This window comes from Scyliorhinus torazame, chromosome 30 (genome assembly GCF_047496885.1).
Source record: "Scyliorhinus torazame isolate Kashiwa2021f chromosome 30, sScyTor2.1, whole genome shotgun sequence".
NCBI classification, from domain to species: Eukaryota; Metazoa; Chordata; class Chondrichthyes; order Carcharhiniformes; family Scyliorhinidae; genus Scyliorhinus; species Scyliorhinus torazame.
The window spans coordinates 13,091,162-13,109,180 of NC_092736.1; the positions used below are offsets into that span (position 1 = coordinate 13,091,162).

Below are 18,019 nucleotides of genomic sequence, written 5' to 3' on the forward strand. Positions count from 1 at the left end.
ATCCCCCAAGCCCCTATCAATCCAGGGGCAGCACAGTGGCGCGGCGATTAGCACTGTTGCCTCACGGCGTCAAGGACCCCAGTTCGATCCCGGCCCTGGGTCACTATCCGCGTGTAGTTTGCATATTCCCCCCGTGTCTTCGTGGGTCTCACCCCCACAAACCCAAAAATGATGTGCAGGATTGGCCACTCTTATGAGGTACACCAACAAAATATAAGAAAGGAAACAAACTGAGGGACAAAGCAAATAAATGGTCGTTCCTGTTAGTGGCACTACCCGAACGTAAGGAAGATCAAAGGAAACTTAAAAACATCAAATCGCGGTGGTACAGTGGTTAGCACAGTTGCTTCAGGATCCCAGGTGCGATTCCCGGCTTGGGTTACTGTCTGTCCGGAGTCTGCACATCCTCCCCGTGGATGCGTGGGTTTCCTCCGGGTGCTCCGGTTTCCTCCCACAGTTCAAAGATGTGCAGGTTAGGTGGATTGGTCATGATAGTGTCCAAAATTGCCCTTAGTGTTGGGCGGGGTTACTGGATTATGGGGATAGGGTGGAGGTGTGAGTTTGGGTAGAGTGCTCTTTCCAAGAGCCGGTGCACACTCGATGGGCCGAATGGCCTCCTTCTGCACTGTAAATTCTATGATAATCTATGAATTTAGCCTGGCCAATCCACCTACCCTGCACGTCTTTGGGTTGTGGGGGGCAAAACCCACGCAAACACGGGGAGAATGTGCAAACCCCACACGGACAGTGACCCAGAGCTGTGATCAAACCTGGGACCTCGGTGCCGTGAGGCAGCAGTGCAAACCATTGCACCACCGTGCTGCCCTGGAGGTGTGGGCTTGAGTAAGGTGCTCTTTCCAAGGGCCGGTGCAGACTCGATGGGTCGAAATGGCCCCCTTCTGCACTGTAAAAGCTATGACTCTATAATTACAGTGGGCCAATGAAGCACCCCCGCCAGGCATGGAAGGTAGGTGGATTTGCGACGCCAAATTGCCCTTAATTGGAAAATTGGGTACTCTGAATTTAAAAAAAGACTATCAACCCACATCCAGATTTTTAAACTGAATTTAAGTTATACCAGGTGATGGGATTTTAAGTTGTCCCCCTTCCCCAACCCCAGGGCATTAACCTGAGCTTCTGGATGGAGAGCCTGGCGACCCGGGGAGTCAGACCGGAAGCGGGTCCGGTTGCTAAGGGGAAGTGACGTCTGCGTGCCGCCAGCGCGCAGGCGCGAGCGTGTGGGGACGATGGCGGAGCGGTGCGCGGGTGCCCTGGCTGTCGTCGCTGCCCGGCTTCTGTGAGGGCCGCTGCCTAGCCCGGCCGCTCACTTACAAACGTAAGGGTCGCGTCCAACCGGGAAAACGCGTTTTGGAAACGGCGGGGGAGGTTTAGTGTTCTGGAAGACGTGTGGATGGCTGCAGCTGGGAGTTGGATGGGGCCTACTCCCGACACCAGTCCATTCAACTTGCAAAGCCAGCACCCCCCCCCCCCCCCCAGCAGCCCACTGTTTGCTGCTCTCTCATTAATAACCTCCCACCCCTCAGCTTCCCACTTGCACACTTAAAACGTGGGCATGCTGGAAATCTGAAGATCCAGAAGAAGTGCTGGAAATGCTCAGCAGGTCCGGCAGCGTCTGTGGGGAGAGGAACCGGCCGCATGTTTGTCAGAACCGTGGCATTTCAGGGGTGGCGCAGTGGTAGGTACTGCTGCCTCGTGGGCAGCGGGGACCCAGGTTCGATCCCGTCCCCGGGTCGCCGTCTGTGCGGAGTTTGCACATTCTCCCCGTGTCTGCGTGGGCCTCTCTCCCACAACCCAAAAAGATGCGCAGGGTAGGTGGATTGGCTGTGCTAAATTGCCCCTTAATTGGGGAAAAAAGAAATTGGGTACTCTTGAATTTATTCAAAGAAACGACTTCTTCCGAACGGAGAGTAATCCTCTGACTTTAATCCTACCCAGTGGAGTTATGGTACCTGTACAGCTGCCACTTCCAAAAGTATTCGACTGGATGTTGCCATTTAAGTCTCTTACCATCCCCCTGTTTCTCTTCTCTCCTTCCTTCCTTCCTTCCCCAACTAGAGCCTCAGCAATGTGCTGGAAATACTCAGCAGGTCATACAGCAGTTGTGGAGAGCGAGAAACAGAGTGGATGTTTGGTGTCCTTCGTCAGAACCATAATATCTCGAGTCCAATATGACTGCTGAACAGAGCCACAATCCTTCCCAGCCTCCATGGAGTTACAGCACCTGGTGCTGCAAATACTTCCAGAAGCATTAGACTGGACATTTTTTCTCTGTCTCCTCTCCTCCTTCCCCAAACTGCTGGGAATACTCAGCTGGTCACACAGCAGTTGTGGAGAGAAACAGAGTGAATCTGCTGTGTCCTTCGTCTGAACCGAAGCATTTTGCTTTTGTCTCTGTCTCAGTGCGCTTGAATCTGGACAAGTTCAGACAGCTCACCACTGTGTTATGTACTGACTTGGGAGGAGTGGTTTTGGTTAAGGGATCGCGAGAGAGAGAGAAATGTGCACGCTCATGCATGTGAGTCAATCCTTGTTTAGAAATTGCTGGGCAGCACGGTGGCGCAGTGGGTTAGCCCTGCAGCCTCACGGCGCCGAGGTCCCAGGTTCAATCCTGGCTCTGGGCCACTGTCCCTGTGGAGTTTGCACATTCTCCCCGTGTCTGCGTGGGTTTCGTCCCCACAACCCAAAAGATGTGCAGGGTAGGTGGATTGGCCACGCTAAATTGCCCCTTAATTGGAAAAAATGAATTGGGTACTCTAAATTTTAATTTAAAAAAAGAAATTGCTTACAATTTCAGTCTTTACTGTGAGGGTACAGGTTCAATATTTTCTGCTCCAGGGAGATGGTGGTGCAGTGGTAATGTCACAAACCAGGCACCCAGATTAATGTCCTCGGAAGACCGGTTTGGATCCCACCAAGACAGCTGGTGGACTTAATTCAGTTAATAAATTTGGAATTGAAAGCTAGTCCCAGTAATGCTGATCACGAAACCATCATTGATTGTTGTAAGAACCCATTTGGTTCACTAATACCCTTTAGGGTAGGAAACCCATACGTGACTCTAGACCTATAGCAATTTAGTAGACTATTAATTGCTCTCTGAAAAGCAATTCAGTTCAAGGCCAATTAGGGATGACCAATGGGTTGGCCTTGCCAGCGAAGTCCTCATCCTATGAAAGAATAAAGAAAAAATATCTACCACAGCCATAACACTGGATGCTGTGTTTTAGCCTCCAGACCTTTTCTTGGGATTTTAAGTATCTGTTCTTGTGTAGCCACTTTATATATGCGGTAAATACATTGCCCTTAATCGGAATCAAATTGACTAATTTTTCAGTTACGAGAACTACAGAGATAAGTGACATTCATAGATGTAAGAACATAGGATTAATAGTGCACAATCTGATTTTATTTTTAAAAAATGACTTGTTGCATGAGGTTACTTGAGACTATTTTGTTGAAGTATTTCTGTGATTCAAGATGTTGAAAGGTGTTGTACCCCGGGGTGATATCCACAGGAGGTTGAGGACTCCCTCCCCACAGTGCAGTCACTAAAGACAAGTCCACCACATGGGAGGCCAGGCACTTCCATGCCAGGAGTTTTTCGTGTTCGCTAATTTTGTGACTATCTTGTCGGAGATGAAGGAGGCAGGGTAGTTGCCTGCCTCCCTGTTTTGGTTGAGGATTGATACGTGACACATGAATGTTAATGGAAGAGGGAAGAATAATTAAAATACAAACAATTTTGATTTTAACACCAGCAAGGAATGGAGAAAAAATCATTTTTAATATGCAAAGTTTGTTGAATTCTAATTATCCATGTTTCTGAACAAAGATTAGTTCATTTTGGGTTTGGAAGTGATTTAAAAGGAGTTTTTTTAATGTTGCTTGATTTTTCTCCTTCACCTTTTCTAAACTGGTCTCCTTAAAAGTGCCTGCATCATAATTTGAAGAGATAACAAAGTTAGACAAAGGAGAACCAGTGGATGTGATCTATTTGGATTTCCAGAAGGCTGTACAGGAGGGTGCTAAAAATAAGATTAGAACCCATGGTATTAGGGACAAGATACTGGCATGGATCGAGAATTGGCTGACTGGCAGAAGATGGAGAGTGGGGATAAAGGGGTTCTTTTCAGGATGGCAGCCAGTGACTAGTGGTGTTCCACAGGGGTCAGTGTTGGGATCACAGCTATTCACAATACACATTCATGATCTGGAAGAAGGAACTGAGGGCATTGTGCTAAGTTTGCAGATGATACAAAGATATGTAGATGACAGGAAGTGTTGAGGAAGTAGGGAGGCTGCAGAAGAACCTGAACTGGCTAGGAGAGTGGGCGAACAAGTGGCAGATAGAATACAACGTGGAAAAAACTTGGTAGGAAGAATAGAGGCATATAGGTGGAGGGGCAGGTAATATGGAGGAGGTGGGGAGGCTGCAGAAAGATTTAGACAGTTTAGGAGAGTGGTCCAAGAAATGGCTGATGAAATTCAACGTGGGCAAGTGCGAGGTCTTGCATTTTGGAAAAAAGAATAGAGGCATGGACTATTTTCTAAACGGTGACAAAATTCATAATGCTGAAGTGCAAAGGGACTTGGGAGTCCTAGTCCAGGATTCTCTAAAGGTAAACTTGCAGGTTGAGTCCGTAATTAAGAAAGCAAATGCAATGTTGTCATTCATCTCAAGAGGCTTGGAATATAAAAGCAGAGATGTACTTCTGAAGCTTTATAAAGCATTAGTTAGGCCCCATTTAGAATACTGTGAGCAATTTTGGGCCCCACACCTCAGGAAGGACATACTGGCACTGGAGCGGGTCCAGCGGAGATTTACACGGATGATCCCAGGAATGGTAGGCCTAACATACGATGAACGTCTGAGGATCCTGGGATTATATTCATTGGAGTTTAGGAGGTTGAGGGGAGATCTAATAGAAACTTACAAGATAATGAATGGCTTAGATAGGGTGGATGTAGGGAAGTTGTTTCCATTAGCAGGGGAGACTAGGACCCGGGGGCACAGCCTTAGAATAAAAGGGAGCCACTTTAGAACAGAGATGAGGAGAAATTTCTTCAGCCAGAGAGTGGTGGGTCTGTGGAATTCATTGTCGCAGAGGGCGGTGGAGGCCGGGACGTTGAGTGTCTTTAAGACAGAAGTTGATAAATTCTTGATTTCTCAAGGAATTAAGGACTATGGAGAGAGAGCGGGTAAATGGAGTTGAAATCAGCCATGATTGAATGGTGGAGTGGACTCGATGGGCCGAATGGCCTTACTTCCACTCCTATGTCTTATGGTCTTATAGACTATTTTCTAAATGGGAAAAGGCTTAGGAAATCAGAAACACAAAGGGACTTAGGAGTCCTTTTCAGGATTTTGTTAAGGTTAATATGCTGGTTCAGATTGGCAGTTAGGAAGGCAAATGTAATGTTAGCATTCATGTCGAGAGGGCTAGAATACAAGAGCAGGGATGTACTTCCGAGGCAATATAAGGCTCTGGTCAGACCCTATTTGGCGTATTTGAGCAGTTTTGGGCCCCATGCCTAAGGAAAGATGTGCTGGCTTTGGAGAGGGCCCAGATGAGGTTCACAAGAATGATCCCCAGAATGAAAGACTTGTTATTTGAGGAGTGGTTGAGGGCTCTGCATCTGTTCTCAATGAAGTTTAGAAGGATGAGTGGGGGATCTCATTGAAACTTACAGAATATTGAGAGGCCTAGATAGAGTGAATGTGGCGAGGATGTTTCCACTAGTTGGAGAAACTTTATTTTAAAATTTAAAATACCCAATTTTGTTTCCAATTGAGGACAATTTAGCGTGGCCAATTCACTACCTTGCACATCTTTGGGTTGTGGGGTGAGACCCAAACAGACGCGGGGCGAATGTGCAAACTCCACACGGACAGTGACCCAGGGCCGGGATCGAACCTGGGTCCTCAGTGCCGTGAGGCAGCAGTGCTAACCACTCTGCCACAGTGCCACCCTCACTAATAGGAAATCTGAGCTCACCCGCTTTCACTTGAGAGGCGCACTTCCAATAGGAGGCATGCTCAGAAATGAGAGATGTGGAAGTTATGCCTGACAAACTGGAGGGAATGAAATAAACTTTAGTCCCAGCTCCAAATTCAAGTTCAAACCAACTAATTCAACAGAGATCACAGATCAATCCATGGAATTTCCTGGTCTGCATGGTTTGGATATTAAGTACATAAGGTCACTGAACTGTTGAGAGAACACTTTTTTTGATCAATGAAGCTTAGTTGCAAAAAGAACTTTGAAAAGATATGTTTTGACAGGCCTGTTAACTAAAAATTGATAGTGTTCTGCAAAATTAAGTGCCACAATGTATTTCATAATTTACGTTTTAAAAAATAAATTTTGAGTATCACATTTAGTTTTTTTCCATTCAGGGGCAATTTAGCGTGGGCAATCCACCTAACCTGCACATCTTTGGTTTGTGGGGCGAAACTCAAGCAAACATGGGGAGAACGTGCAAAGCCACACGGACAGTGACCCAGGGCCGGGATTGAACCTGGGACCTCGGCGCCGTGAGGCAGCAGTGCTAATCACTGTGCCACAGTGCTGTCCCCTTTAAAAACATTTTTTTAGGTAAACTATGTCCGCTATCAGAAAGAAAGAAAAATTGGATAATACAGTAGAGTAGGAATTTGATGCAAGGGGTGGTGAACTGCTGCCTCACGACGCTGAGGACCCGAGTTTGATCCCAGCCCCGGGTCACTGTCCGTATGGATTTTGCACGTTCTCCTCGTGTCCGTGTGGGTCTCATCCCCATAACCCAAGGATGTGCAGGTAGGTGGATTGGTCATGCTAAATTGTCCCTTAAATTGGAAAAAATGAATTGGGTACTCTAAAATTTTTTTTTAAAAAAGGAATTTGGTGCAAATGTTACTTTCTGCATTTGCTATAACACCGGTTTCTCGTCTTGTGTGTTTTGCGAATTGCAGTGTCTGTCAATAGCACTGCTAATCGTTTACAGATCAACTTAAAAATTAATTCAGATACATTTATTTCATTCTGCATCTCTGTTTCCTTGACTCTTTTAGTTGTGCTGTAAAGGATGGCTGTAAATTGGATTGGGAGCCTTGTTTCTATTAACTGTGGAGAGACACTTGGAGTGTATCAGGGCAAAATCTCTGCAGTGGATCAAGGCAGTCAGACGATATCTCTAACACAACCGTTCCGCAATGGAGTGAAGTGTTCAGTTCCTGAGTTAACGTTTAGGTAAGTGCTCTTACTTCAGCAACTTAACAATGCTAACAAATTGCGGCTGTCGAATGCCATTAGAACGTGAACTTCAGCCATAAGCACCCAGCAGTACAATTGTGAATCTTGGGCCCTTAAACTTGGGTGCTGTTTGGGGAGCACTTTTGAGCTATTGAGCACCTATGAACGATTGTGTAAATCGGGAATTTACGCAGCTGCATGCCTCCCCACAATTCCTCAATCACCATTGACAGGGTTTGTAACGGGTTACCCGTTGGTCCTTGTTGAGGCTTGGGAAGTGTTAGACCAAGATGATTAGCCGCTTTTTGTTCTGTCACTGGAGTCACTTTGTGGAGTTAGGACACACTTAGACATTTAGCTGAACAGAATTGTCCTAGCTTGAAACCTTCTTTGTCAGGTTAGAAAATAAAGCAGTTTCATCTATTTTATTTAAGCTGGAGCTCATGGGGATGAGAGACATATAATCCATGATCGAATGGCGGAGCAGATTCGATGGGCCAAATGACCCAATTCTGCTCCAATATCTTATGGTCTTATGTTCATTAAGCTATGACATGTCTACTACTACCAGATCAATGGAGAACCTAACTTTCACCCGATTGCATTCCAACAAGCTCTTGATGTTGCCCTCATGAAAATTCTTATTACGTGTGCAGCCAAGTGGTGTGCCTCCATAGATTTGACGGGTAACTGACTGGCTCAGCTCCCTTAGTTCACCCGAATTAGTTTTTTTTAAAAACTCATTTTATTCAAACTTGTATCAAAGTAGGTTACAGCAAATAAACACCCCAGGAAACATCCTTCCCAACAATCAACTATACAGTTTGTACAGATTTTTCTCCTTTTTCACCCCACCCCCCTGCAACGAACAGCTCCTCAAACACGGTCAGAAACATCCCCTACCTTTTCTCAAACTCCCCTGCTGAGCCCCTTAACTCCTACTTTATTGGGCAGCACGGTGGCGTAGTGGTAGCACTGCAGTCTTACGGCACCGAGGTCCCAGGCTCGAAACAAACCTGTTGGACTTTAACCTGGTGTTGTAAATCTTCTTACTAAATAATTTACGAATCTATTTCTGTCTTCTCACTCCAGACCACTGGCACCGGATTTTCTTTGGTCTTCCAAAAAGTTAGGAGGTTTTATGGGGATAGGGTGGAGGCATGGGCTTAAGTAGGATGCTCTTTCCAAGCGCCGGTAATGGGCCGAATGTCCTCCTTCTGCACTGTAAATTCTATCATTCTCTGCCTTTCCATCACTTCAAAATTTTAAAGGCCTCTGATAACTGAAGAATGGTGTTTAGCATCAGAATTGGCAGCGCCATAGGCAGCAGTGCCAACCACTGCGCCACCCGTGTCAATGCAATATTTAAGTTCTCTATTACGATTTTAATTTGCTTCCTGTGTTTTAACTTGCACCAAGTCACCTGTGCTCAATGACCTATATTGGCTTGCAGTCAAGTAACATCTTGAATTAAAAGTTCTCATCCTTGTTTTGAAATTTCTGCATGGCCCCATCCCTCCTTATTCCCACAACCTCCTCCTATACCACAATCCTTTAAGATAACTGCACTTCTATAAATTTGTCCTCTTCAGCACCCCCGATTTGAACCGCTCCATCATCGATGATTGTACCTTGCTTTTACCCTTTTAAGACACTCCTAAAAACCCACCTCTAATGGAGCTTTTGGTCATCAGATCTAATGTCTCCTTGTGTGTCATGACAAGTGTCATGTTTCGTTTTATAATGTTGCAAAGTGCCTCGTAACATTTTACCATGTTAAAGTTGCTATGTAAATATATGTGGCTACCTAAAATGATTCTGGAGAGCAGTGAAATATCAACATCCTGACACTTTGGGAAAGACTTGTTTGGCACATAGGTGTTTGCTTGCAATACAGGCAGAGGACTTGGCAGGTGAAAAACGGCGATGCTATAGCACCACCACTAGCTAGAGGATTTAACTGAGCGTAACAAGATAGCACAGGCAGTATCTCTTATAAATTCATATGTCCACATTTATAACGGCGAAAGTCAACACAAAACAGGAAGTATGTTTTTGTCAACAGGAATAGTGTGTTAATATGTAGATTTATAGAAATATACAGTAAAATGTACATCGGCTAATAAACTTTCACAATCTGTAACAATTCCTGTCAACCTGCCACCACCATCACCAGTAGCTAGGCTGGTAGCCACCAGTATTTTACTCTGGAGTTATATTGCCCAAATTGCTATCTCCAGGCAAAAGTTGTTTGGGGCGTCCAGGCCCTGGGCCACTGTCCGTGTGAGGTTTGCACATTCTCCCCGTGTCTGCGTGGGTTTCACCCCCACAACCCAAAGATGTGCAGGTTAGGTGGATTGGCCACACTAAATTGCCCCTTAATTGGGAAAAAAATAATTGGCTCCTCTAAATTTTTTTAAAGAAAACTTTATTTGGGCGAACAACGCTTGTACTTGTAGTACAAGTAATATTTTTGATGCTGTTAAAATGATTGTAGTTTAAATATGTTTCTGGCTAATTGCACTCAAATCTTCATGACGGTACTGATGTGACTTGGGGCATGCAAAGCTAAACTGCGGGGGGGGGGGGGGGGAAACAGAGCAGTGCCAGTAAAGTTCTCATGCAGATGTTGCCTGATATTCTGGCCCTTGATATTTCTTGATCTAAAATTCTCATAATTCTTCCAAAATGCTTTGTGTGAATTTTGCTGAATTTAATCAGTGACCTTTCGTGTTTAAATTGGAGACCCTTGCAGGCGGGCATGTTCATTAAAAAAAAGTTGTTCCAGATGTCAAGCAGCGGAGATTCAAAACTTTGCAATACTATGCTGATGTTTTGACAGCTGTTGAAGTTGGCGGACCAAAATATGGAGGGAACAATCTCTGCTTGCACCAACATACCATGCATGCAAATGTCTTTACTCCTGTTTTCTGGCTATATAATACAATGATGCAAAGAAGAATACTTGGAATGCGAGGCTGTCAGGAAAGCATGTTAATTTGCAGTTGCAGGATTATCACAGTGTCTGCACTATTAGGAATTACTTCGTGTTTTGTTAGATAAACACATTGTTTTATATTTTGAGTGCTTTTAACTTCATATTGATTGAATGCTGAACATAAATCAACCTTGTTGCGATTTGTTTTTTTTGTTAAGATTGTCGAGTAATACCACGGTAATTTCTATTCGCATTTATATCTCTGATTTCAATGTATAGTGTTCCCATCTATCAGCGCTCAGGGATTAAATTTGAAGTTGCTGTTCTGTGCAATTCCATTTTCTGCCTTATGTTTTTGCAGTGCCATTGATATCAAAGACCTCAAAATATTAGACATCCCGCACTTGCAGCTGGACACCGGCCTGACTCAGCCATCCGTGTTCACGCCTGCCTGTTTGTCACACAATGCTTACTCATCTCAGAATGGCTCCGGCAAGGGTGTGAAGAAACCAAACGCTTCAGGAAGTGCTCCACAAGCGATTCCACGACGGACGGAACTCAAGGTTCAGGACCTGGTCACGTCACCTCAGCAATATTCGAAAAGCTATGTGGACCGGCACATGGACTCTGTCCTTACTCCGTCTAAAGCGTTTCGTCGGAGACATAATTCCTGTAAGTAGGTCGGGATGGGATATTTGAGGACCGTACTGCAATATTCAAATAATTCACTTTGAACCTTGGACATGGCTGTTTTGGCAAATATAAATTTATCTGAAGACAGCTGTTAGAAATGTTCATCATTTTGTTTGATAGAAAAATAGAATCCTCCCCGGACAGCACGGTGAGGCAGTGGTTAGCACTGCTGCCTCACTGTGCCGAGGTCCCAGGTTCGATTCAGGCTCTGGGTCACTGTCTGTATGGAGTTTGCATGTTCTCCCTGTGTTTGGGTGGGTTTCGACCCCACAATCCAAAGATGTGCAGGCTAGGTGGATTGGCCCCACTAAACCACCCCTTGGAAAAAAGTGAATTGGGCACTATAAATTTAGTAAAAAATAAATAAAAATAGAATCCCTATAGTGTAGAAGGAGAATATTCGGCCCATCGAACTGGCACCGACTGTCTGAATGAGCGCCCTATCGATGTCCACTTGCCCTGCCGTAACCCCACCGAACCTGCACACCTTTTGTGGGAGGAAGCCAGAGCACCCGGAAGAAACACATGCAGACACGGGGGGGAATGTGCAAACCCAAGGTCGGAATCAAACCCGGGTCTCTGGCGTTGTGAGGCAGCAGTGCTAACCACAGTGCCACCCTCATGTTCCACTACTTTATACACTTCAGTGCACAAGTGGTGAACTGTTTTGCTCATGATTTATGAAGGCAAAAAATTGATTTGGTGAGGGATCTACAAATAGCTTTCCCCTTTCAATGGATAACAGTAGGATTCCCAGAGAAATTTGGTTGTGATGTGGTTTTCACCAGAACTATTATCAATCTCTCAACTGAAAAGTGCAATTGAGGGAAGCATTCGAGGGAGATTGAAAGTTTCATGGGTGTCATTGCACAGTGCATTAACTGTGACTCTTATCAATTGGAATATTTTAAATATTTTTTAATTTAGTGCATAAAAAGCGATGGCACCTTGAGAGAAATTGGGTGTTTTAGACAAAAAAATATTCGCCATACTCCCTGAGAACCACTGGCTGCTCTACCCTTTGAGAGAGAGAACGAACTGTTAGCGATTGAACTAGAGGGCCACCACACCTCAGGTGACGGGCATGGTTGAGAAGGCAGGTCCACCATGGGTAACCTCAACTGGTATGGGAATTGCTGTTGGCGTCACCCTGCATCACGAACCAGCCAACTGACTATTTACTTCACCTCTGGATCCCCATGTGGCGCTTAGTTGGATAGAGCAATAATTACCATTTTAAGGCTCCACTTTTAATTTCACCATGTTACAAAGCCAACAACGGTTGGCAGTGGAATTGAAAACACTCTGAATCATCAATCAATAGGAAAATTAACTCATGACCTGCTTTGTTTGGATGTGTTTTTAGTTTGCTCCAAGAGTAATTTGTGGATGGATAATTAGTTTATTGAAAAATCATTATGGTGGCAAGTGCCCAATTGTGATGACGATGCAAGTGAAGCAAGGAATCATAATTCAGAACAGTTGTACTTGTTTTTTATAATAAACTATAAAATAATGAAAGGATTCACAATGATGGAACATTTCAGGGTACAAATAATTACAATATACTGTAAAATGCAGGTCTCCTTAATTTAAAGAAAAAAAATTAAAGGCTACCGCACTCAAAAATGATGAACAGATATCTGATAGGAAGGATAGTCGGCTCCTTGGCTTTCTTGCAACCTGCTCTGGCACAATTCTGCTCAAACAGCTTTGAATTTTTAAAACAAATTTAGAGTACTCAATTCATTTTTCTTTCTCCCAATAAAGGGGCAATTTATCATGGCCAATCCACCTACCCTGCACGTCTTTGTGTTGTGGGGGTGAGACCCGCGCAGACACTGGGAGGATGCGCAAACTCCATACGGACGGTGACCCAGGGCCGGGATCAAACCCGGGTCCTCGGCGCCATGAGGCAGAAATGCTAAACACTGCGCCACTGTGTAAACAGCTTTGACTTGTTGCTGAATTCATGGCAAAGAAAAAACATCCTGAATAATACTGCAGATTCAAAATGATCATCGATCAGTGGACTGGGGTGAAAAAGATCGAGTAACAGGAGAAAAGGAACACTAGCGCTTCTTTTTCACAATGGATGTCGCCTGAATTGCTGTGTATTGTTAGCATTTTCTACTTCTGTCTGAGATTTTGCGATACTGACGGGACAGTCCTCTAACCTGCAAAATTGAACAGTTAATCTTGTGGATGTGGCAGATAATTAGTATTTCCAATGTATTTTAAGGGCCTATGGCACTGGAAGTAACAAACTTGAGATGCTGTGAACTGTATCCGAAGATACTGTGAACTATATATCCCAGTGTGTGAATTGCACTATGTTGAAGACGTGTGAGTGACCTGCTACCTGTGAAACCTTCATGCTCTGGGTGGTTTCCTTGGATTTTCCTTTTTTTGCTTGAGTATACCATCTGACCATGGCTGAGATTGGGAGCTTGATTCATGTGGGCTTGTGGCCTGATTGCACTGTTAATGGCTGTTATGTATTCAAGTAACACTATTTGCTGGTGACGTGCAGTGACGTCAGTGGAGCGTTTCATGGGCTTTGGGGAGTTCACCACCTTCCCCTTTAGAAGAAACTATTTTTATGAATTTAGAGTGCAGCACCTCTACATTTTCTCTTCACGCAACCAACAAAAAGATGGCAGAAGAGAGCACTGGGGACGAGGATTCGGGCCACAAACAACCACCGATGAAGATTTGGGACCAGAAGAAAACCATTGTCGAGATTCAGGCTGAAAATCGTCGACTTTGAGGCAAGTATAAAGAAAAATTAAATTCAGATCTTGGGGAGCTGTCGATTGTGACTGCCTCTAGTGCGGAGTAAGGGTTTTGAGCATTAATTGGACTGAACTGTGAGCTTCTGGAGAATTCTTTAAACAAAAAAACATTTTCAGGCATACTTACTGTTTGTAGTGGGTAGAAGCTGTAGAGACCCTGTATGTGGCATTGCAAATGGGCTACGGGAACAGGAGCCTGGAAGGCTGCCGATACTGCAATCAATACTCGGGAAGCGATAGTTCAGGCCGGGCAAGAGCTAGTTTGCCTGTGCGCTTGGGGATTGCTTGCTTCGGGAAACAAAATTGAAGGGAGAAAGGCTGAAGAAGTACAGACCAGGGAACCGGGATCTGAAAAGTGGCTCTGTGAACGCGTTTGATGAGGGTTATGAGGCATGGAATTCTAAAGAAGGAAGATTCCAATTGCATCTTGTTGCAAATCAGATAGCAGAAAATCTGCATGCTGTGACCTTTCTCAGCTCAGTTAGGTGAAAAACATTCATGGTTGTCACAAAATCTAGTCCACCCAGCTAAATGAGGAGAGAAGATCTACAAAGAGTTGATGACAATGACAATCTTGGAAGGACATTTTTCTCCCATAGGCTCCTGATCCACTACGTAAATTAGTAAAGTACTGTGAATTTGGTCAAACACTTGATGATATATTTCGGCACAGATCTATCTGTGGACTGTTGACTGAAGGTGCATTATCCCTGAAATCCGCTGTGAAATCACTATAAAAAAATAAATTTAGAGTACCCAATTCTTTTTTTTTCCAATTAAGGGGCAATTTGGCGTGGCCAATTCACCTACCCTGCACATCTTTGGGTTGAGGGGGTGAGAACCACGTAGACGGGGCGAATGTACAAACTCCACACAGACAATGACCCAGGGCCGGGATCGAACCCGGGTCCTCCGCGCCGTGAGGTTTTATTGCTAACCACTCCGCCACCATGCTGCCCCTGAAATCACTACACAATGGAACTTGCAGCGACAGATTGGAGTTCGAGCAAAAGTTCATGAGATGGAGACTGCTGAAAGCAGGTCTGCAAAATTCTACCTTGTCATTACTCTACTCAAGTGGGACATTCAGCAGGAAAATGATTGGAGTCAGGAGAATAAATGTAAAAAATTGTGGTAAGGTTGGCCAGATTGCCAAGACGTGTTGGGTCACGTCAACCTTCACCAGCACAAAAGTGTACCATGATGAAATACAGCCAGTCGGGTTTATGAGTTAAGTGTTGGAACTAAAGACTCACCAGGGGACAATGTTTCCAGTCATCTTAAAGAAGTAAGCTTGGTGTCTTGGCAGTACAAGGAGATCAGCAACGCTTTTGGGTTTACCCGAAACTTGATGGACAAATTATCAAGATAAATGTTGATACGGACGCTGCAGTATCACAAATAACTGCGACAATTTACAGTCCGAAGCTAAAACATCTACCTTTACAACCATTAGATGTTGCCCTTGGGACGTACACCGAAGAGGTCATACTACTGAAGGAATGCATCAGGCTGAATGTGGAAGACAACGGTCAAAACGCATTCCAAGGAAACTTCACATTGTTGTTTGGTAGACCATGGTTGAGAAAGGTAACACTCAACTGGGCCCGTCATGAACCAAATTGGTGATTCGTAGAATGACGTGCAACAACTTCTAAACAAGTATGCCAAAGTATTTCTGGAGTTACTGGGCTCCATGACAAGAGTTGAAGTTAAACTCCAGATCAAAGCAGGCAGTGCACCTTCGTGTCTCCAAGCCCGTAACCGTACCAAATGCCATCTGGCAAAAACGTAGAAGGACTTGAAAGGTTAATATTAAAAAATATATTTTTTACGGGATGTGGGCTTTTCTGGCTAGGCCAGCATTTGTTACCCACCCCTGATTGTCCTTAAGGTGGTATGAACCGCTGCAGTCCATTTGGTGTAGGTACACCCACAGTGCTATTAGAGAGGGAGTTCTGGGATTTTGATCCAGCGACTGAAGGAACGGCGATATATTTCCAAGTTGGTGGTGAGTGACTTGGAGGTGAGCCTTCAGTAGGTGGTGTTCCCAGGTATTTGTCGCCCTTATTCTTCTAGGTGCTAGTGGTCGTGGGTTTGGAAGGTGCTGCCTAAGGAGCTTTCGTGAGTTCCCACAGTACGTCTTGTAGATGGTGTACACTGCTGCTACGTGCGTCGGTGGTGGAGGGATTGCGAGATCAAGGATCTTTACCCAGATGTGATAACTTTCTAATGTTGTATGGAAATTCCACACATTCAACAACGCAATGCTCACCAGCGATGCTACTTTTCAAGAGGAAATTGAGGTCTCTTGACACGACCTGCAACTTCAGAAATTGTCGGGTGAAAAGAGCAAAACGCAGTGTCGCCAACAGCGGACAAACGAGTATTATCTAGGAATTATATCACGAGTGAAAGATGGACTTCAGCCATCATTCTCGCTAAAACAGGTCCAGTATCTTGCACTGTTCAACCGGACAATGAACGAGTTTGGTGTCGGCTCGTGGACCAGTTATTAGCTTCTCTTCACCAGAAATATGTCAGAACTGAGATCGACTACAGAAAAAACATACTGAATCTGTCAGTGCAAAAGCTTCATTACCAACAGAGACAGATAATGAGTTAGTTTCTCCAGAAGTGCCACCAACAAGTGAACAGGAAGACCCTTCCGTGATCTCGAGCCAAATTCGTGAACGTTGGACATTGCCAAAATGAGACAGACGTCCTCGAAAGAGACCGTCTTACTGATGTATATATGTATAAATAATATAATGGTGTAATGTATAAACATAATGGTGTAATGTAATGGGTGGATCTGTTTGTGCTCAAAAGAAATGTCATTGGCACTGAAGGCGTAAAGGGGTGATGTTGCATATTCAAGTTGGTGAAATGTCGGGTGACGTCAGCGGAGGGTTTTCGTGGGCATCGGGGAGTTCACCATCTTACCCTGTAGAAACGACATCTCTTAATAAACGTGGCACTTGTTTTAAAAATCTTTTGAGGGTGTCTCCTCTATTTTTTCCTCTTTGTGGCAACCAACAAAAATATAACAAGTGACTCCCATCATTTTGCTGATGTTTGAGTAGACCAGTCGAACAGGAATTGGCTGATTGAACTCGGCTTGTTTTTTTTTATGGACTAGGCACGTTATTCGATAGATGCCAGTGTTGGAGGTGTACTGGAGAAGCTTGGCTAGAGGCGTAGCTATTATTGGAGCACAGGATGTTCAGTGTGGTAGCCGGATGAAAATGAAAATCGCTTATTGTCACAAGAAGGCTTCAATGAAGTTACTGTGAAAAGCCCCTAGTCGCCACACTCCAGCGCCTGTTCGAGGAGGCTGGTACGGGATGGTATGTTGGCAGGTCCTTTGCTGTGACCAGTGCACTCAAGTCATTTTGTTATACCACATAGAATGAATTGGATTGGCTGAAGTCTGGTACCTGTGGTGTTGGAACTTGGGCTTTAAACCTCTATGGATGCTTTGCAAAATAATTGCTTTTATAGTTGTACTTGATCTGACTACGTTGGATTGTTTACTTTGTGTGCGCACTTTGATAGGTCTGCGCTGCTACCGGATAATTTACAAAAGCTCCTTTGATCCTTTGGCATTGAATGGTGTTTAAAGTCTTTGTGATGTGACTAGCAGTAGTGTTTTATAACCAAGATAGCTCTCTGAGGAAAATGCAGTTTTTGTTTTCCACTCCTTTGTGTTTTGTGCCTCTTATTGTGTGTGGCAAAGTTGATCTGAGTGTAATCGGTGAAATCTAGTTCATCCCCTGGAGAGTCTGATTGGAAGTTATTTTACATTTGAAAGTTAACCCAAACTTGCCTGGAAGGTTTGAGCAACAAAAGAACGGTGAACAGAGTTGCAATTTAGCCATTACTACCAGTTTTAATTCAATAGTCCAGCCTTGTTAACGTTTGACTTTCAGATTCTTGCCTTAGTTGTGCAAATCTAAAAGCAGCATTAGAAAGGGTAGAATGTGTTTACATCTGATGGGGGGGAAGCTCAGGAGTGTTTTTTTTTCTTAATTTATTTTTCTATCAATATTTCACTCCTTTGTGTTGGATTGTTTGATGATCTTTATTGTCACAAGTAGGCTTACATTAACACTGCAGTGAAGTTACTGTGAAAAGCCCCAAGTCGCCACATTCCGGCGGCTGTTCGGGTACACCGGGAGAATTCAGAATGTCCAATTCACCTAACAAGCATGTCTTTCGGGACTTGTGGGAGGAAACTGGAGCACCCGGAGGAAACCCACGCAGACACAGGGAGAACGTGCAGACTCTGCACAGTCATTGACCCAAGCCGGGAATCGAACCTGGGACCCTGGTGCTGT

The 18,019-nt window shown here is 44.5% G+C and overlaps 1 protein-coding gene across 1 annotated transcript in view; it reads left to right on the forward strand.

The window, feature by feature from the left end:
- Positions 1-1,207: 1,207 nt before the first annotated feature.
- edc3 (enhancer of mRNA decapping 3 homolog (S. cerevisiae)) overlaps positions 1,208-18,019 on the forward strand; it is a 131,230-nt gene continuing 114,418 nt past the window's right edge. The window contains exons 1-3 of the mRNA XM_072492839.1: positions 1,208-1,336; positions 7,073-7,250; positions 10,553-10,863. Of these exons, the coding sequence (XP_072348940.1) occupies positions 7,087-7,250; positions 10,553-10,863 (475 nt within the window). The 5' untranslated portion in view covers positions 1,208-1,336; positions 7,073-7,086. The remainder of the gene's footprint in view (positions 1,337-7,072; positions 7,251-10,552; positions 10,864-18,019) is intronic.